The following is a 22,442-nucleotide window of genomic DNA, read 5'->3' on the forward strand; positions in this document are numbered from 1 at the left end:
TGACTCAAGTCTGGAACAAATTCATACAGCATTATGATGTCAACAAGATCAGATGAAAATGCTGGCCCACAGATGACTCCAACTTCATCCTGGTCAAGCACGTCGAGAAATTAGAGAAAGTGCAAAGGTTTGCAACAAGGCTAGTTCCGGAGCTCAGGGGTATGTCCTACGAAAAAAGGTTGAGGGAAATCGGACTGACGACACTGGAGGACAGGAGGGTCAGGGGAGACATGATAACGACATGCAAAATACTGCGTGGAATAGATAAGGTCAACAGAGACAGGTTGTTCCAGAGAGGGAAAACAGAAACAAGGGATCACAATTGGAAGCTGAAGACTCAGACGAGTCAAAGGGATGTTAGGAAATATTTCTTCAGTCATAGAGTCTTCAGGAAGTGGAATAGCCTAGCAAGTGATGTAGTGGAGGCAGGAACCATACATAGCTTTAAGACGAGGTATAACAAAGCTCAGGAAGCAGAGAGGACCTAGTAGTGATCAGTAAAGAGGCAGGGCCAGGAGCTGAGTCTCGACCCCTGCAACCACAATTAGGTGAGTACGGTCACACACACACACACACACACACGTGAAGTTGATGAGAAGAATTCACTCGATCGAAGACCAGGCAGAACTACAAAGGGATCTGGACAGGCTGCAGACCTGGTCCAGCAATTGGCTCCTGGAGTTCAATCCCACCAAGTGCAAAGTCATGAAGATTGGGGAAGGGCAAAGAAGGCCGCAGACGGAGTACAGTCTAGGGGGTCAGAGACTACAAACCTCACTCAAGGAAAAAGATCTTGGGGTGAGTATAACACCAGGCACATCTCCTGAAGCGCACATCAACCAAATAACTGCTGCAGCATATGGGCGCCTAGCAAACCTCAGAACAGCATTCCGACATCTTAATAAGGAATCATTCAGGACCCTGTACACCGTGTATGTTAGGCCCATATTGGAGTATGCGGCACCAGTTTGGAACCCACACCTAGCCAAGCACGTGAAGAAACTAGAGAAAGTGCAAAGGTTTGCAACAAGACTAGTCCCAGAGCTAAGAGGTATGTCCTACGAGGAGAGGTCAAGGGAAATCAACCTGACGACACTGGAGGACAGGAGAGATAGGGGGGACATGATAACGACATACAAAATACTGAGAGGAATTGACAAGGTGGACAAAGACAGGATGTTCCAGAGATTGGACACAGTAACAAGGGGACACAGTTGGAAGCTGAAGACACAGATGAATCACAGGGATGTTAGGAAGTATTTCTTCAGCCACAGAGTAGTCAGTAAGTGGAATAGTTTGGGAAGCGATGTAGTGGAGGCAGGATCCATACATAGCTTTAAGCAGAGGTATGATAAAGCTCACGGCTCAGGGAGAGTGACCTAGTAGCGATCAGTGAAGAGGCGGGGCCAGGAGCTCGGACTCGACCCCCGCAACCTCAACTAGGTGAGTACAACTAGGTGAGTACACACACACACACACACAGGGGCCAGGAGCTCAGACTCGACCCCTGCAACTTCAACTAGGCGAGTACACACACACAGAGGTATGATAAAGCTCATGGTTCAGGGAGCGTGACCTAGTAGCGACCAGTGAAGAGGCAGGGCCAGGAGCTAGGACTCGACCCCTGCAACCTCAACTAGGTGAGTACAACTAGGCGAGTACACAGACAAAACTAAGCCAGCACTAGCACCACAGACACTAGCTGACATGAGACAAGTGATTATGTTAATAGTTTTAAAATAAACCTTGCCAAATGCAATAAAATTTGGCATATATTTCTTTGGTTTCAATGTGATGTTTCCAATTTGCATTGTAGAACTTTTCATAACATTTTTAAGGCCAATTTTCAGATTTTTTCTTGACTGTTGCATAAAAAATATGAATGTACATCATGAAAAAACAATGACGATCCCTTCTAAATTAGAGGGGAAAAAAGCTTCCATTAGATAGTTATCATAGGTGCCTGACCTCTTATCTGACCATTTTCAAAGCAGCAATTTGACTGACAACTGGTAAAGTGATTGATGGATAAGAGAGCAACCACTATCAGCACAGACCTTTATCAGTTGTCTCATCTAGCTGAGATAACCAGTTTGATGGAATAAAGAAATCCGTTGTCTTTCCACCAAACACTAGACATGATTGCTCCCCTTAACCCTTTTAGGGTTGAGACCCCTGATCTCGAACTTGCTCTCAGGGTTGAAGAAAAAAAAAAGCTCACAAAATGAAAAAAGCTTTTTCTGAAGGCAATGAAACCATAAGTACAAGATTTAATGAAAAACTTACCGAATTATGTTCGCATGAAATTATTGCTCAGTAATATTTACGCATCGGTGATTTAGCTCACTTTGCAGCCTATTTTTGGCCAATTCCATTCTTCCAGTTGACCAAACTTAGCTATTTCACTAGTATTCCTTTATTCTATTGACTGAGTACAAGTAACCACCCATTTACCTATTTCAACTACCCAATAAGTGACCAGAAATCAGAAGTTTGACCTATTTCACACAATTCAAAAACTACCAATTTAAAAACAGAATAAACAATGTAGACATTCCTGGGACCAAAAAAAATTTCCTCTCTTCCTTAGTCACATCTCCAGGCCCCTGCTTTCCATTTTGAATTTTTATTCACAAAAAATTCAAGATTTACTGTTATGGAGACTACTGCAATAATTGTATCAATGTCAGTACATTCCTAAATGTGTATTATACTAGCAAGCTGGAAACAATGTACACATGGACTCATTTGTGTACTCTGCATGCTGCAGGATTGTTTTTATATGGTGCACACTTACCACACATCCATTTCTCATATCTAGGCATAAATTTATCACTCACAGCTTATCTGAGTGAGCTGAGCTCATGGCGTTGTACTACGGGACCAACATTGGCTTCAAAGCCATGATATGATGGGACTGACACCGAAAGTGTTAACCCTTTCAGGGTCCGGAGACCAAATTTCAAATTGCGCACCAGTGTCCAAGAATCTTCAAAAAACAATTTTGTTATTTTTTCTTATGAAATGGTAGAGAATCTTTTTCTGGAGGTAATATAACAAAAAGTACAAAATTTGATGGAAAACTGACGAAATTATGCTCTCTCAAATTTTGATGTGTCAGCGATATTTACGAATTGGCGATTTTGCCGACTTTGACTCCCATTTTAGGCCAATTACATTATTCCAGTCGACCAAATTCTTAGCTATTTCACTATTATTACTTATATTCTATCGATTGAGCACAAGAAATCGCCAAGTCAACTGTTTCAACTACAAAATAAAGTGATCGGAAATTGGTAATTTGGCCAATTTAACACAAAGTTCAAAATATTCCAATTTCAAAACAGGGTCCAGAATAAACAATGTAGGTATTCCTGGCACTAAACTAATATTTCCTCTGTTCATTGTTACATTTTGAGGCTTTACAAATGAATTCCATTTTGATTTTTAATTCACATAATGAATTTATATTCAAACCAAAAAATAGAAGATTTACTGTTATGCAATATTGTAATAATTGTTTAAATATCATCACCACATTTGTGAATGTATATTAGACCCACCAGCTGGTGTGTATTAGATGTGTGAGGTCGTTTGTTTACTCTTGAACATCGACAAAAATTTAACATTTCCGCTACTTTGAGCTCAGTTTCAAGCCATTTCCAGTTCTAAAACCAATCAAAATCTCTATTTCTGTAATATGTCTTCCATTCTATCAAACGAGATCAAGAAATCACAAATACAACTATAAAAAGCATACGAAAAAACACTGCAAAGTCGCTGTTTTAATCGAAAATCATGGTCTCAGTTTTTTCTCATTATACTGTGCTGCAGGACTTGTTTTATGTGGTGCACACATACCACATAGACGTATTCTCTCATATCTAGGCCCAAATTTACCACTCACGGTTTGGACCCTGAACGTAAAGCTGTAGATCTACGGCATGGACCCTGAAAGGGTTAAAATATGAACGTGTGCACTTTTCACAAAAACATTTTAAATATACAAGAGTGCCTTGCCTTACAGTGCTTCACTTTACAGCATTTCGCTAATACATTGTAGTGCCTTTCCTGTTATGTGTGCCTGATCCTCTAGCTTTTGCAGTAACCTCTTGCGAGGAACTGTGTTGTAGGCCTTCTTGCAGTCCAAGAAAATGCAGTCTATCCATCCCTCTCTCTCTCTTGTCTTACTTCTGTTACCTTGTCAGTGGTTTTCAATTAAACCCATTCTTCAGTTATTCAGACTTCCTACAATAAAAATATTCACCACTCACTATAAGGACAAAAATACTTCAAAGTAAATAATGTGAGTACTGAATACGAATTTTTTTTGGCCTAGCTCCATTGCTCACTTAATATGACAGTATAAACATGTTGTCAGGCTTTTATATGCATTTAAAAATGAAAAAATGGTTATGTTTCACTTTACAACAGTAACCAAGAGCCTAACCAGCTGTATAAGCGGGGCCCTCCAATACAAGTAGTGGAGGAGTCATGTTGGAGACCAGCATGTGGTGTATATACCATGCAAAGAGCTTGGAAAGTAGAAATTAGAAGGTTATGAGGGGTCACCAAGGGTAAAATTCATAGCTAAGGAATTGTGGTGGTTTGGGCATTACGATGGAGAGGAACAGGATAATGAATGTATCATTTTTAACTTTAACCCTTTGACTGTCGAAACCCCCAAATCCTGAGGCGTCTCCTGGTGTCTCAAAATATTTGAAGAAAAAAAAAAAAATTTCTTATGAAATAACAGAGAATCTTTTCCCGATGGTAATGACACCAAAAGTACGAAATTTGATGGAAAACTTACGGAATTACGCTCTCGCGAAGTTAGCGACCTCAGCAATATTTATGAATCGGCAATTTCGCCCACTTTGAGCCCTATTTTCGGCTAATTCCATTATTCAAGTCGACCAAACTCATAATTGTTTCTTTAGAACTCCATTTGTTCTATCGCTTGAGTACAAGAAACTGCCCATTTACCAATTTCAACTATCCAATAAGTGGTCAAAAATTGGCAATTTGGCCAATTTCAGGCAAATTAAAAAAATATGCCAATTTCAAAATAGGGTCCAGAAGGAGCAATGCAGACATTCATGGCTCTAAAATAAATTTTCTTTGTTCATAAGTCACGTCTCTAGGCCCCTCTGATATTACCCTTGCTTTCTATTTTGAATTTTTATTCAAACAAAAAATAGAAGATTTACTGTTATGCAGACTACTGCAATATTGTAATAATTGTATAAATAATGTCAACCCATTCATGACTGCATATTAGAATGGCTACTTGGACATTTATTGGAAAATGACATCATTTGTTTACTCATGAACATGGGCAAAAATCAAACATTTCTCCTACTTTGAGTTCCATTTCAAGGTCTTTTTCATAGTAAAACCAATTAAAATCACCTCTATTTCTATAAAATGTTTTCCATTCTATCAAATGTGACTATGAAAACGAGAATATAACCATAAAAACTATACAAAAATTCACCTCAAAGTCGGTGTTTTAGTCTAAAAACACCATCTGAGTTTTTTTCTCAACAGGCACTGCGTGCTGCAGGATTTTTTTATATGGCACACGCTGACCACACAGACCCATTCTTTTGCATGTGGGCCTACCAGCTTTCTCCTGCTTGATCTGAAGCCACTAGAATTTTTGAGTATATACAGTGGACCCCCGGTTAACGATTTTAATCCGTGCAAGAGGGCTCATCGTTATGCGAAATAATCGTTATGCGAATGAATTTTCCCCATAAGAAATAATGGAAATAAAATTAATCCGTGCAAGACGCCCAAAAGTATGAAAAAATTTTTTTTTTACCACATGAAATGTTAATTTTAATACACACAAACTGAAAAAGGCATGCACAATTAAATGACACTTACTTTTATTGAAGATCTGGTGATGATTGATGGGATGGGAGGAGGGGAGAGCATTATCTTCTTACTGTTTAGAAGGGGAATCCCCTTCCATTAGGACTTGAGGTAGTAAGTCCTTTTCTGGGGTTACTTCCCTTCTTCTTTTAATGCCACTAGGGCCAGCTTCAGAGTCACTGGACTTCTTTCGCACAAGATATCTGTCCATAGTGGCCTGTACCTCTCGTTCCTTTATGACTTGCCTAAAGTGTTTCACAACATTGTCAGTGTAATAATCACCAGCACGGCTTGCAATAGCTGTGTGAGGGTGATTTTCATCCATGAAGGTTTGCACTTCAAGCCACTTAGCACAGATTTCCTTTATCTTTGTAGTAGGCAACTTCTTCAATTTCTCTCTCCCCTCCTCTGAACCAGTTTCCCCAGGTCTGGCCTCTTGCTCTTGAAGTTGATCTATCAGCTCATCAGTGGTTAGTTCTTCATTGTCCTCCTCCACCAACTCTTCCACATCCTCCCCACTAACCTCCAACCCCAAGGACTTTCCCAATGCCACAATGGATTCCTCAACTGGCATAATCCTCTCAGGGTTAGCCTCAAACCCTTCAAAATCCCTTTTGTCTACACATTCTGGCCACAGTTTCTTCCAAGCAGAGTTCAAGGTCCTCTTAGTCACTTCCTCCCAAGCCTTACCTATAAGGTTTACACAATTGAGGATATTAAAGTGATCTCTCCAAAACTCTCTTAGAGTCAGTTGAGTTTCTGAGGTCATTACAAAGCACCTTTCAAACAGAGCTTTTGTGTACAGTTTCTTGAAGTTGGAAATAACCTGCTGGTCCATGGGCTGCAGGAGAGGAGTGGTATTAGGAGGCAAAAACTTCACCTTAATGAAGCTCATGTCCCCATAAAGTCGCTCTGCCACGTCTGTAGGATGACCAGGGGCATTGTCTAACACCAGGAGGCACTTAAGTTCTAATTTCTTTTCAGTTAGGTAATCTTTCACATTGGGGGCAAATGCATGGTGTAACCAGTTATAGAAAAATTCCCTAGTGACCCATGCCTTACTGTTTGCCCTCCACAGCACACACAAATTATCCTTGAGGACATTCTTTTGCCTGAACGCTCTGGGAGTTTCAGAGTGATACACTAATAAAGGCTTCACTTTGCAATCACCAGTAGCATTGGCACACATCAACAAAGTAAGCCTGTCTTTCATAGGCTTATGTCCTGGGAGTGCCTTTTCCTCCTGAGTAATGTAGGTCCTGCTTGGCATTTTCTTCCAGAACAGGCCTGTTTCATCACAATTAAACACTTGTTCAGGTTTCAGTCCTTCAGTTTCTATGTACTCCTTGAATTCCTGCACATATTTTTCAGCCGCTTTGTGGTCCGAACTGGCAGCCTCACCATGCCTTATCACACTATGGATGCCACTACGCTTCTTAAATCTCTCAAACCAACCTTTGCTGGCCTTAAATTCACTCACATCATCACTAGTTGCAGGCATTTTTTTAATTAAATCCTCATGCAACTTCCTAGCCTTTTCACATATGATCGCTTGAGAGACGCTATCTCCTGCTATCTGTTTTTCATTTATCCACACCAATAAGAGTCTCTCAACATCTTCCATCACTTGCGATCTTTGTTTCGAAAACACAGTTGAACCTTTGGCAAGAACAGCTTCCTTGATTGTCTTTCTGGTGCCCACAATAGTAGCGATGGTTGATTGGGGTTTCTTGTACAGCTTGACTAGGTCGGCTATACGCACTCCACTTTCATACTTATCAATTATCTCTTTCTTCATTTCTATAGTAATTCTTACCCTTTGAGGTGTAGGGTTGGCACTAGAAGCTTTCTTGGGGCCCATGGTCACTTATTTTCCAGAAACAGCACCGAAAATACTGTAATAATACGAAATATTCCGAGTGTATGCTTGGATGTTACCGCGGAGGCTGGCTGGTAAACAATGGGACGGCTGGCACATGTGAGGCTGGCTGAGGGCACATTGGACGCGTCTCGGACGAAAATCGGTAAGCGGGTTTTTAATCGGTATGCGCGGCAAAAATTTTGCGATAAAAGTAATCGGTATGCGGAAAAATCGCTATGTGATGCCATCGTTATGCGGGGGTCCACTGTATACGTCAAACACGGTGGCTCATAAGACGTGTATACGACTGAAACAGTTAAAGAGTTAAAATAGTAGAGAATATTTTTCTGAGAGAAATTATACCTAAATTATGAAATTTGATGGAATACTTATGGAATTAGGCAGGTGCAAAGTTGGTGGTCTGGGTGCAATTTATACGTTGGTGATTTTGCCGAATTTGAGTTCTATTTTAAGCAAAATTCCCTTGCTGAAACAAATTTTTTGCTAATTTGCTAGTATGCTTTCCTTCCTATTTATTAAGCACAAGCAACTGCCTAATCAATTATCAGAAATACCATAAAGTGCACAGAAGATGGTAATAGGGATAATTTTACACAAAATTCAACAAATTCCAATTAAGGAAACAATCCAGAATAAACATTGTATGCATTGCAACAACTAAAGCAACCTATCCTCTGTTTATTAATCACATCCACCTGCCTCTCCTATATTACACCGGCCTGCCATTTTGAATACATCTCTCACATTCACTCAAAAACACACAAGACACAAAAATACACGAAACAAATGAGCACACAAACAGTTTTACTCTTTCTCAGATTAAATATAACTGGGAACAAGTAAAAACCCATAAAACAGACTGGAGAGGGGATGGAAAAGTTAGCTTTACCTTTCCTCAGGAAAATATCTATTTCAGAAGCATGTCTTCCATTTTATCAACCAATTCCAAGAAACAGCCAATAAAACCATAAAAACTCCCCTGGACAACACTCAAAGTTGCTATGTTAAATCAAACAAGGTCAGAGGTTTGCTTTTCCCATCATGCATCGTGTGGAGAATAATTTTTTTTTATACTGTACGCACTTACCACAGATGCCTTCTCTCATGTCTAGGCCAAAATTTACCACTCAACATATTTGAGGGTGCCGTGCTTAAAATATAGATTACATGAGTGACACTAGCATTAATAATGTAGATCTACACAAGAGAGTGAAAGGGTTAATGCACATACTGTTCAATTGTGAGCACGGTACCTCTTTTTATTAACACATTGGCCATTTCCCACCAAGGTAGGGTGGACTGAAAAAGAAAAAAAAACTTTCATCATTCACTCCATCACTGCCTTGCCAGAGGCACACTTACACTACAGTTATAAAACTGTAATAAAGTTGGTAGAATTACCGACAATATGTAAAGTAAAAGGACACAAGTGCAACTAATGTGATATTTATTGTGGCAACGTTTCGCTCTCCAGGAGCTTTATCAAGCCATTACAAACAATACATGGACACAGAGGGTATATAAAGGCTCTGAGTGAGGTGCAATACTAGTGAGGTACCATTTCGATGTTCACTAGTGGTAGTAGTAGTAGTAGTAGTAGTAGTAGTAGTAACAAAAATAATACAATATGGAAGAGCAAATAATTCGTACATGAGTAAAAGGATATAAAAGCTATTACTTGGGCAACATAAAAATAGGTACAACACCGAAATTCCACCAATCATCTCATGAAATTCAGAGACGCCCAATTAGTGATCAAAGAAACTAATTTCCGCAAACGCAAGTGCCTTGAATCAGCACTGATCGCTGTTTCGAATACAATTAAACAAAACAACGGCAGCTTCACCATCTCCGAAGTCTTAGCAAGAATCCTCCTGAAAACAGTAAACCCTGCCATCACATAGTCTCTCCTGTTATACTACACAAGCACATTACAGAGAGTGAACACCGAAACCTGCCTCTTTCCAGTCTATATTTGTCCAACCTATTTTTATGTTACCCAAGTAATAGCTTTTATATCCTTTTACTCATGTACGAATTATTTGCTCTTCCATATTGTATTATTTTTGTTACTACTACTACTACTACTACTACCACTAGTGAACATCGAAATGGTACCTCACTAGTATTGCACCTCACTCAGAGCCTTTATATACACTCTGTGTCCATGTATTGTTTGTAATGGCTTGATAAAGCTCCTGGAGAGCGAAACGTTGCCACAATAAATGTCACATTAGTTGCACTTGTGTCCTTTTACTTTACAGTTATAAAACTGCAATATTAACACTTCCCCTTCAGAGTGCAGGCACTGCACTTCCCATCTCCAGGAATCAAGTCCGGCCTGCCGGTTTCCCTGAATCCCTTCATGAATGTTACCTTGCTCACACTCCAACAGACCGTCAAGTCCTAAACCATTTGTCTCCATTCACTCCTATCTAACACACTCACACATGTTTACTGGAAATCCAAGCCCCTTGCACACAAAACAACCTTTACCTCCTCCCTCCAACCTTTCCTAGGCCAACCCCTACCCTGCCTTCACTTCACTACAGATTCATACACTCTCCCAGTAAAAGTAGGCCTTGGACAAGGATGTGTGATGTCACCATGGTTGTTCAAAATATTTATAGAAGGGGTTGTAAGAGAAGTGAATGCTCGCATGTTGGCAAGAGGTGTGGTGGTTAAAAGATAAAGAATCTAACACAAAGTAGGAGTTGTCACAGTTGCTCTTTGCTGATGACACTGTGCTTTTGGGAGATTCTGATGAGAAGTTGCAGAGGTTGGTGAATGAGTTTGGTAGGGTATGCAAAGGAAGAAAATTAGAAGTGAATATAGGAAAGAGCAAGGTGATGAGGATAAAAAACTAGATAACAAAAGATTGGATATCAGACTGGAGGGACAGTACTGAAGAGGTGAATGTATTCAGATATTTAGGAGTGGACGTGTCAGCAGATGGGTCTATGAAAGATGAAGTGAATCATAAAATTGATGAGGGGAAAAAGTTGAGTGGGGGACTGAGGAGTGTGGAAACAAAGAACTTTGTCCATGGAAGCAAAGAGAGGAATGTATGAGAGTATAGTTATACCAACGGTCTTACGTGGGTGTGAAGCATGGGTGGCGAATGTTGCAACAAGGAGAAGGCTGCAGGCAGTGAAGATGTCATGTCTGAGGGCAATGTGTGGTATGAATATAATGCAGAGAATTCGTAGTTTGGAAATTAGGAGGAGGTGTGGGATTAACAAAGCTATTTTTCAGAGGGCTGAGGAGGGGTTGTTGAGGTGGTTCAGACATGTAGAGAAACTGGAACAAAATAGAATTACTTTGAGTGTGTATGGTAACACTAACGAAGGGAAAACTGGCTAGTTGGATTCAAGTCCTGGAGGGGGAAAGGGTAATGCCTGCATTCTGAAGAGGGATGGGGGCACCATTCATTCAATTACAAAACTGCAATTTAGTGAATGATGGTAAATTTGTGTCCTCTGGGTCACAATGCCTTCACAAAAAGATAGCCATTGAGGTAAAAAAATAAAAATAAATATAAATGTTAGTGATCCAAAACTAGATAAGTGAATGTTGAAAAGACTACACCACTGTAGATATCATCATCAAGGAGTAACTTAATGAGGTGAAGAAATCAACTATAAACCTGTACTGGAAGGTGTGACCAGAGGCAGTAAATTTAGCAATTTTTCCCAACATCAACAAGGCAGGGAAGAAGTGTGTGAATATAGCATTGCAGTTATGTAAAAAAAAAAAGTTTGTTATTCAAGAGGCAGACATAGATGAATTGACTGTCACAAAGAGCAATTTTTTTTTAAATTAGCACCCAAGTCATCAATGTCTTATGTACCACCTCAAGCATCATCACATCAACCAATATAGAAAGAACCTCTGTTTACTAGTTTCCATCCATTCACAAGCACTATCACACCAAAACTTTTTTTTTTCAACAAACTGGCCATATCCTACTGAAGCAGGGTGGCCCAAAAAGAAAGTTTTTCTTTGTAACTAGTAATGCATACAGAAGGGGTTACTATCCTCTTTCTCCAGGCATATTATTCGCCTCTTACGACACTCATGGCACACCAAAACTATACCAACTAAATAGTGTCATATACATTAACAATTTAACCCTATGCATGAGTGACCGGGAGTGTTACTCACTGAACTGGGAGAGACTCTCACCTCAAATGTAACCCCATCATGAATACAGAGGGTTTTTTTTTTTTTTTTTCAACAAGTCGGCCGTCTCCCACCGAGGCAGGGTGACCCAAAAAAGAAAGAAAATCCCCAAAAAGAAAATACTTTCACCATCATTCAACACTTTCACCACACTCACACATTATCACTGTTTTTGCAGAGGTGCTCAGAATACAACAGTTTAGAAGCATACACATATAAAGATACACAACATATCCTTCCAAACTGCCAATATCCCAAACCCCTCCTTTAAAGTGCAGGCATTGTACTTCCCATTTCCAGGACTCAAGTCCGACTATATGAAAATAACCGGTTTCCCTGAATCCCTTCACTAAATATTACCCTGCTCACACTCCAACAGATCGTCAGGTCCCAAGTACCATTCGTCTCCATTCACTCCTATCTAACACGCTCATGCACGCTTGCTGGAAGTCCAAGCCCCTTGCCCACAAAACCTCCTTTACCCCCTCTCTCCCTTTCGAGGACGACCCCTACCCCGCCTTCCTTCCCCTAAAGATTTATATACTTTCTATGTCATTCTACTTTGATCCATTCTCTCTAAATGACCAAACCACTTCAACAACCCCTCTTCTGCTCTCTGACTAATACTTTTATTAACTCCACACCTTTTCCTAATTTCCACACTCCGAATTTTCTGCATAATATTTACACCACACACTGCCCTTAAACAGGACATCTCCACTGCCTCCAACCGTCTCCTCGCTGCTGCATTTACCACCCAAGCTTCACACCCATATAAGAGTGTTGGTACTACTATACTTTAATACATTCCCTTCTTTGCCTCCATAGATAACGTTTTTTGACTCCACATACTCCACCACTCACCTTTTGTCCCTCATCAATTCTATGATTAACCTCATCCTTCATAAATCCATCTGCCAACACTTCAACTCCCAAGTATCTGAAAACATTCACTTCTTCCATACTCCTCCTCCCCAATTTGATATCCAATTTTTCTTTATCTAATTCATTTGATACCCTCATCACCTTACTCTTTTCTATGTTCACTTTCAACTTTCTACCTTTACACACATTCCCAAACTCATCCACTAACCTTCGCAATTTTTCTTTAGAATCTCCCATAAGCACAGCATCATCAGCAAAAAGTAACTGTATCAATTCCCATTTTGAATTTGATTCCCCAAAATTTAATCCAACCCCTCTCCCGAACACCCTAGCATTTACTTCCTTTACAACCCCATCTATAAATATATTAAACAACCATGGTGACATTAGACATCCCTGTCTAAGACCTACTTTTACCGGGAAGTAGTCTCCCTCTCTTCTACACACCCTAACCTGAGCCTCACTATCCTCATAAAAACTCTTTACAGCATTTAATAACTTACCACCTATTCCATATACTTGCAACATCTGCCACATTGCTCCTCTATCCACTATCATATGCCTTTTCTAAATCCATAAATGCAATAAAAACTTCCCTACCTTTATCTAAATACTGTTCACATATATGCCTCAATGTAAACACTTGATCTACACATCTCCTACCCACTCTGAAACCTTGCTCATCCGCAATCCTACATTCTGTCTTACCTCTAATTCTTTCAATTATAACCCTACCGTACACTTTTCCTGGTATACTCAGTAAACTTATTCCTCTATAATTTTTACAGTCTCTTTTGTCCCCTTTCCCTTTATATAAAGGGACTATACATGCTCTCCGCCAATCCCTAGGTACCTTCCCCTCTTTCATACATTTATTAAACAAAAGTACCAACCACTCCAACACTATATCCCCCCCTGCTTTTAACATTTCTGTCATGATCCCATCAATTCCAACTGCTTTACCCCCTTTCATTCTACGTAATGCCTCACGTACCTCCCCCACACTTACATTCTGCTCTTCTTCACTCCTAAAAGATGGTATACCTCCGTGACCAGTGCATGAAATTACTGCCTATCTTTCTTCCTCAACATTTAAAAGTTCCTCAAAATATTATCGCCATCTACCTAATACCTCCTTCTCCCCATCTACTAACTCCCCTACTCTATTTTTAACTGACAAATCCATACTTTCCCTAGGCTTTCTTAACTTGTTTAACTCACTCCAAAATTTTTTCTTATTTTCATTAAAATTTCTTAACAGTGCCTCTCCCACTCTATCATCTGCTCTCCTTTTGCACTCTCTCACCACTCTCTTTACCTTTCTTTTACTCTCCATATACTCTGCTCTTCTTAATAACACTTCTGCTTTGTAAAAACCTCTCATAAGCTACCTTTTTCTCTTTTATCACACCCTTTACTTCATCATTCCACCAATCACTCCTCTTTCCTCCTGCCCCCAACCTCCTATAACCACAAACCTCTGCTCCACATTCTAATACTGCATTTTTAAAACTATTCCAACCCTCTTCAACCCCCCCACTACTCATCTTTGCACTAGCCCACCTTTCTGTCAATAGTCGCTTACATCTCACCCGAACTTCCTCCTCCCTTAGTTTATACACTTTCACCTCCCTCTTACGTGTTGTTGCCACCTTCCTCTTTTCCCATCTACCTCTTACTCTAACTGTGGCTACAACTAAATAATGATCCGATATATCAGTTGCCCCTCTATAAACATGTACATCCTGGAGCCTACCCATCATCCTTTTATCAGCCAATACATAATCTAATAAACTACTTTCATTACGTGCTACATCATACCTTGTATATTTATTTATCCTCTTTTTCATAAAATATGTATTACTTATTACCAAATCTCTTTCTACACATAGCTCAATTAAAGGCTCCCAATTTACATTTACCCCTGGCACCTCAAATTTACCTACTACTCCCTCCATAACATTTTTACCCACTTTAGCATTGAAATCCCCAACCACCATTACTCTCACACTTAATTCAAAACTCCCAACACATTCACTCAACATTTTCCAAAATCTCTCTCTCTCTCTCTCCTCTTCTCTTCTCCAGGTGCATACACGCTTATTATAACCCACTTTTCACATCCAATCTTTATTTTACTCCACATAATCCTTGAATTAATACATTTATAGTCCCTCTTTTCCTGCCATAGCTTATCCTTCAACATTATTGCTACTCCTTTAGCTCTAACTCTATTTGAAACCCCTGACCTAATCCCATTTATTCCTCTCCATTGAAACTCTCCCACCCCCTTCAGCTTTGTTTCACTTAAAGCCAAGACATCCAGCTTCTTCTCATTCATAACATCCATAATTATCTCTTTCTTATCATTTGCACAACATTCACGCACATTCAGACTTCCCACTTTGACAATTTTCTTCTTATTCTTTTTAGTAATCTTTACAGGAAAAGGGGTTACTAGCCCATTGTTCCCGGCATTTTAGTTGACTTTTACAACACGCATGGTTTACGGAGGAAAGATTCTTATTCCACTTCCCCCATGGATATAAAAGGAAAAGTAATAAGACCAAGAACTATTAAGATAAAATCAAAGAAAACTCAGATGAGTGTGTATAAATATACATGTACATGTATGTGTAGTGTGACCTAGGTGTAAGTAGAAGTAGCAAGACATACTTGTAATCTTGCATATTTATGAGACACAAAAGACATCAGCAATCCTACCATCATGTAAAACAATTACAGGCTTTCGTTTTACGCTCACTTGGCAGGACGGTAGTACCTCCCTGGGTGGTTGCTGTCTACCAACCTACTAATCTATATTCAAAGTAACATATCCTACCTTCCCTTCACATCCCCTTCATATGAAGACTTAAGCAAAGAAGCCTCTGCAACCAAGGGATAGCCAGCAATTTTATATGAGAGTTCTTTAGCTATGCTCTCAGATTTTCTCAGTAAATCCATCTTCAAATCTGATACACATTCATTTTCAGGCAAACGATCTTCAAGTCTTCGCAGTGCTTCTCTGATGCTTATGTCAATAAGACAGCTCACTTTTGAGGCCCATGGAAGGTCTTTGTCAATTCTGCGTATCTGATCTAAAAAAAAAAGTAATGAGAAAATTTTGATTAATGCATATTTTACATACAGAGAACTGTATTATAACATTTCCTGTTAAGAAATTTATATTTCAAAAATATTTTATTACAGTTCCTGCATTGTATTTTATGCAAGATCAGTCTTAAGCAACTTGATCACCATGAATAAATTTTAGATAAAATGCCTCATGGATTTTATACAGAATTTCTTAGCATAACTTAAAAAGCCTTTAATTGAGCTATGTGTAGAAAGAGGTTTAGTAATAAGTAATACATATTTTATGAAGAAGAGGATGAATAAATATACAAGGTATGATATAGCACGTAATGAAAGTAGTTTGTTAGATTATGTATTGGTGGATAAAAGGTTGATGGGTAGGCTCCAGGATGTACACGTTTATAGAGGGGCAACCGACATATTGGATCATTATTTAGTTGTAGCTACAGTTAGAGTAAGAGGAAGATGGGAAAAAGAGGAAGATGGGAAAAAGAGGAAAATGGCAACAAGTAAGAGGGAGGTGAGAGTGTATAAACTAAGGGAGGAGGAAGTTCGGGTGAGATATAAGCAACTATTGGCAGAAAGGTGGGCTGCTGCAAGTATGAGCAGTGAGGGGGTTGAAGAGGGTTGGAATAGTTTTAAAAATGTAGTATTAGAATGTGGGGCAGAAGTTTGTGGTTATAGGAGAGTGGGTGCAGGAGGAAAGAGGAGTGATTGGTGCAATGATGAAGTAAAGGTTGTGATAAAAGAGAAAAAGTTAGCTTATGAGAGGTTTTTACAAAGCAGAAGTGTTATAAGAAGAGCAGAGTATATGGAGAGTAAAAGAAAGGTGAGAGAGTGCAAAAGGAGAGCAGATAAGAGTGGGAGAGGCACTGTCAAGAAATTTTAATGAAAATAAGAAAAAATTATGGAGTTAGTTAAACAAGTTAAGAAAGCCTAGGGAACAAATGGATTTGTCAGTTAAAAAACAGAGTAGGAGAGTTAGTAGATGGGGAGAGGGAGGTTTTGGGTAGATGGCGAGAATATTTTGAGGAACTTTTAAATGTCGACGAAGAAAGGGAGGCGGTAATTTCATGCACTGGACAGGGAGGTATACCATCTTTTAGGAGTGAAGAACAGGATGTGAGTGTGGGGGAGGTGCGTGAGGCATTACATAGAATGAAAGGGGGTAAAGCAGCTGGAACTGACGGGATCATGACAGAAATGTTAAAAGCAGGGGGGATATAGTGTTGGAGAGGTTGGTATTTTTGTTTAATAAATGTATGAAAGAGGGGAAGGTACCTAGAGATTGGCAGAGAGCATGTATAGTCCCTTTATATAAAGGGAAGGGGGACAAAAGAAATTGTAAAAATTATAGAAGAATAAGTTTACCGAGTATACCAGGGTAAGTGTACGGTAGGGTTATAATTGAAAGAATTAGAGGTAAGACAGAATGTAGGATTGTGTATGAGCAAGGTGGTTTCAGAGTGGGTAGGGGATGTGTAGATCAAATGTTTACATTGAGGCATATATGCGAACAGTATTTAGATAAAGGTAGGGAAGTTTTTATTGCATTTATGGATTTAGAAAAGGCATATGATAGAGTGGATAGGGGAGCAATGTGGCAGATGTTACAAGTACAGTGGACCCCCGATTAACGATATTTTTTCATTCCAGAAGTATGTTCAGGTGCCAGTACTGACCGAATTTGTTCCCATAAGGAATATTGTGAAGTAGATTAGTCCATTTCAGACCCCCAAACATAGACGTACAAATGCACTTATATAAATACACTTACATAATTGGTCACATTAGGAGGTGATCGTTAAGCGGGGGTCCACTGTATATGGAATAGGTGGTAAGTTACTAAATGCTGCAAAGAGTTTTTATGAGGATAGTGAGGCTCAGGTTAGGGTGTGTAGAAGAGAGGGAGATTACTTCCCAGTAAAAGTAGGTCTTAGACAGGGATGTGTAATGTCACCATGGTTGTTTAACCCGTAAACGGTCCAAACGTATATATATGTTTTTTCAACATTTGAAAGTACAGTGGACCCCCGGTTAATGATATTTTTTCATTCCAAAAGTATGTTCAGGTGCCAGTACTGACCGAATTTGTTCCCATAAGGAATATTGTGAAGTAGATTAGTCCATTTCAGACCCCCAAACATACACGTACAAACGCACTTACATAAATGCACTTACATAATTAGTCGCACTGGGAGGTGATCGTTAAGTGGGGGTCCACTGTATGTAAAAAAAGTGGATCTTTTTTTTTTTTTACATTTGAAAATGTGTAAAAAACTTTGATTTACTTTTTTTTTTTTGTTATATTTGAAAATATGTCAAAAAAAAGGAAGATCTACTTTTGGAGCACTACACATGTGAACGTAGATCTGCTTGGACCATTTACGGGTTAATATATTTATAGATGGGGTTGTAAAAGTAAATGCTAGGGTGTTCGGGAGAGGGGTGAGATTAAATTATGGGGAATCAAATACAAAATGGGAATTGACACAGATGCTTTTTTGCTGATGATACTGTGCTCATGGGAGATTCTAAAGAAAAATTGCAAAGGTTAGTGGATGAGTTTGGGAGTGTGTGTAAAGGTAGAAAGTTGAAAGTGAACATAGAAAAGAGTAAGGTGGTGAGGGTATCAAATTATTTAGATAAGGAAAACATGGATATCAAACTGGGGAGGAGGAGTATGGAAGAAGTGAATGTTTTCAGATACTTGAGAGTTGACGTGTCGGCGGATGGATTTATGAAGGATGAGGTTAATCATAGAATTGATGAGGGAAAAAAGGTGAGTGGTGCATTGAGGTATATGTGGAGACAAAAAAACGTTATCTATGGAGGCAAAGAAGGGAATGTATGAAAGTATAGTAGTACCAACACTCTTATATGGGTGCGAAGCTTGGGTTGTGAATGCAGCAGCGCGGAGGCGGTTGGAGACAGTGGAGATGTCCTGTCTAAGAGCAATGTGTGGTGTAAATATTATGCAGAAAATTAGGAGTGTGGAAATTAGGAGGCGTGGAGTTAATAAAAGTATTAGTCAGAGGGCTGAAGATGGGTTGTTGAGGTGGTTTGGTCATTTAGAGAGAATGGATCAAAGTAGAATGACATGGAGAGTGTATAAATCTGTAGGGGAAGGAAGGCGGGGTAGGGGTCGTCCTCGAAAAGATTGGAGGGAGGGGGTAAAGGAGGTTTTGTGGGAGAGGGGCTTGGACTTCCAGCAAGCGTGCGTGAGCGTGTTAGATAGGAGTGAATGGAGACAAATGGTATTTGGGACCTGACGATCTGTTGGTGTGAGCAGGGTAATATATACTGAAGGGATTCAGGGAAACCGGTTATTTTTGTATAGCCGGACTTGAGTCCTGGAAATGGGAAGTACAATGCCTGCACTCTAAAGGAGGGGTTCGGGATATTAGCAGTTTGGAGGGATATGTTGTGTCTCTTTACATGTATATGCTTCTAAGCTGTTGTGTTCTGAGCACCTCTGCAAAAACAGTGATTATGTGTGATTGAGGTGAAAGTGTTGAATGATGACGAAAGTATTTTCTTTTTGGGGATTTTCTTTCTTTTTTGGGTCATCCTGCCACGGTGGGAGACGGCCAACTTGTTAATAAAAAAAAACAAAACATTTTAAGGAATTTATTGTATTTTTTTATTGACAGCATGTCACTGTGGTGAATATTACAGAGAGAATTCAGTGTGCAAACAACAGATATGGGGTTGTTAAAGGTATAATTCAAAGGCTGAGGAGAGGTTGTTGAGGTGGTCTGAATATTCAGAAAGGATGAGGCAGAACAGAATGATCACGATAGTAAAATACCTGGGTGGAGAGAAGGGCAAGGATGGTCATTCCAAGAAGGGTTGGAGGGACAGGGTACAGGAGGTTTCAAGTGCTATGGGCTTGAATATCCAGCAGGATTGCACAAGCATGCAAGATCAGAATGAATGGAGAGGAATGGTTTGTATGATCTGACATGCTGTTGCAGTGTGAGCGAGGTAACATTTATGAAATGACTGAGAGAAACTGGTTAGCAAGACTTGAGCCCTGGAGGTGAGAAGTAGTGCCTGTATTTTGGAGGAATGAGGATATTGCAGGTCGGAGTGTTGTTTAAACTGTGATGTTCGGACACTTCTGACAAAATAGTTATTGCAATGAGTAACGGTGAGTGTTTCCTTTTTTGGGTTTCCTGCATTGGCAGGAGATGGATATTTTTTTTTTTTTTTTTTAAGTCCAAAGGATATCTTTCGCATGTATCTTTTAAAAGATTGGACATCAAAGGTGTTACATTTATAACCATAGCTTTCCCCACAAACTGGCTGTGGAATAAAGACATGCAACAGCAAAGTACTGTAAATTAGGATTAACAAAGGAATCAGAGAAAAGTTTTGCTTAACAAGTCTAATATAGGTTTATGTGCAGAGAAAGCACACAACTCTAGTTATAGAGTGCAGGAAACAAAAAAATAGTCAGCTTTGTAGCATGATTCTTAATCAAGATAAAAAGAAAAAACAAAAACTGGTTAGCCAGCCTTGAGGCTGTGAGGTGGGAAGTACATTTTCTGCACTCTGCAGAAGGGGTAAGGATGCTGCAGTTTGGAGAATCATCTAAACTGAGATGTCAGCACATATCTGACAAGACAACAATGGACTGAATGTGTTTCCTCTTTTTTGGGTCACCCTATGTAGGTGTGAGATGGCTGGTGTTAAAAAAAATTAAAGAACAGACACTGATAAAGCAAAGTGTTTAAATGCACTGCCCTCAGAATACTGGTAGAGGTAAAGCTTGTAAGAGGCTTGTACGTACTTAGGACAGAGCCATCCAGTATTAACAGTTTATAAAACAAGATACTGTAATTAAATTTAGGTCTGATTGTCCCAAAGCTTAGATTTAAAACACAAAGACTTCAAAAATCTTACCTCTCAAACTCATTACAGGAAAAGCAGCACACAGAGACTGTCTTCCTCCCATACTTTGGCCAGACTTTCTTCCACGACCAATAGTGGATCTTCTTTGCTTTACTTTCTCTACCTCTGCCTGAATGTCTTTACTAATGATCAGTGCATCTGAAGCCTCAGCAGAACCTGATTCAGTTTCATCAGGTGTTGCAGTTGTACATTCCTTTGTTAAGGAGGTGGATGCTTTGCCTAAAGTATGAACATCTTTTTCTACATCTTTATTTAGGCCTTCAAGTTGTGGCTTCTCAAGGTCCACTTCTTGACTTATTTTTATCTTTCTGTCACATGCACCTCCTTTCATAAACTCCTCTTTTTGTTTTAATTTCAAATCTTTCTCAATTTCACAAGATTCTTTTCCTTTGTCAGTAAAATTAGATTCTTCCATTGCAACCAAGGAACTGCATTTCTCTTTCTCTGTAAGACATTTTTTATTTTGTAACAAGTCGGATATCTCAGTTTCATGACATTTATTCTCCATCAGTAACTTCTCCAATGACTTTTTCTTCAAAGACTGAATTTCCTCTATAACTTTATGTGACTTGGGAGTTAATGACTTGCTGACACACATTTTTGGTACTTGGCATATGTTAGGTATCACTGCCTCGCTTGTGTTTGAGTCTGAAGTCTTGTCAGATGATTTAAACTCCCTTATATTGGACTGCTTTTGTACTGGAGATTCACTAGATCTGTTCATGTTGCAGTTTTCTTTTACTGGAGTTTCTAGAAACAGCCTCATCTTGACTGCTTTCTTCTCTAGCATGGGAGTCCTGTAGGACACACTGGTTTCTCTAGCACTTTTCTCTTCTACTGGATTTCTTTTCGAGGTTTTGATTTTGCTGTCACTTTTCACTAACGGGGAACTGTTTGATCTTCTTTTGGTGGAACTGACCTTCCCTACTGGGATTCTACTGGAGGAACTTATCTTGGTACTTCTGACTACTGGGGTTCTTCTCAATGACCGTGATGTACAACTGCTGGTCTTGTTAGCCGATGTTCTGGCGCTACAGTTTGTCACAGGAGCTCTTCCTCCTGTCCTTCTTGGTGTGGCAATAATTTTAGGTAAAGAGGTTTCACTGTCACATTCGCTCTGAAAATGACGTTTTTCAGGTCTAATGTTTTTATCATCTTCAGCTGTTAAATTTTCCATAACCATATATTTAGGCCATGAATCAGATGCTTTCTTTTCCATTAGATAATGAGTTATCTGAATCTGGAAAAAAAAAAAAAAACTTCAGTTTGTGTACCTTCACACCTGAAAATATTTCCCAGGATATTCTATACAAGTGGACTCAGAAACATACATAATGAAATGGAGATTATATATATTCATACACATATATACATACATATGTATATACAGTGGAACCTCAGATATCGAACTTAATCCGTTCCAGGAGCTAGTTCTAAATTCGAAAAGTCTGAAAAGCGAAGCAATATTTCCCATAAGAAATATGGAAATACAATTAATCCGTTCCAGAAACCCAAAAATATTCTCAAAAAAATACATTTTATAGAGATTAATTATAGTATTACATACACACAACAAATAAAGTGTTCAATTATGCATTAA

The 22,442-nt window shown here is 39.3% G+C and overlaps 1 protein-coding gene across 1 annotated transcript in view; it reads right to left on the reverse strand.

The window, feature by feature from the left end:
- Positions 1-22,091, reverse strand: part of LOC128690366 (titin homolog) — a 117,056-nt gene extending 94,965 nt beyond the window's left edge. Inside the window, exons 1-2 of the mRNA XM_070080360.1 lie at positions 20,834-22,091; positions 15,672-15,927 (exon numbers count right to left, since the gene is read on the reverse strand). Of these exons, the coding sequence (XP_069936461.1) occupies positions 15,672-15,927; positions 20,834-22,061 (1,484 nt within the window). The 5' untranslated portion in view covers positions 22,062-22,091. The remainder of the gene's footprint in view (positions 1-15,671; positions 15,928-20,833) is intronic.
- Positions 22,092-22,442: the final 351 nt, after the last annotated feature.

The sequence above is a fragment of the Cherax quadricarinatus genome, unplaced genomic scaffold (assembly GCF_038502225.1).
Source record: "Cherax quadricarinatus isolate ZL_2023a unplaced genomic scaffold, ASM3850222v1 Contig344, whole genome shotgun sequence".
Taxonomy (NCBI): domain Eukaryota; kingdom Metazoa; phylum Arthropoda; class Malacostraca; order Decapoda; family Parastacidae; genus Cherax; species Cherax quadricarinatus.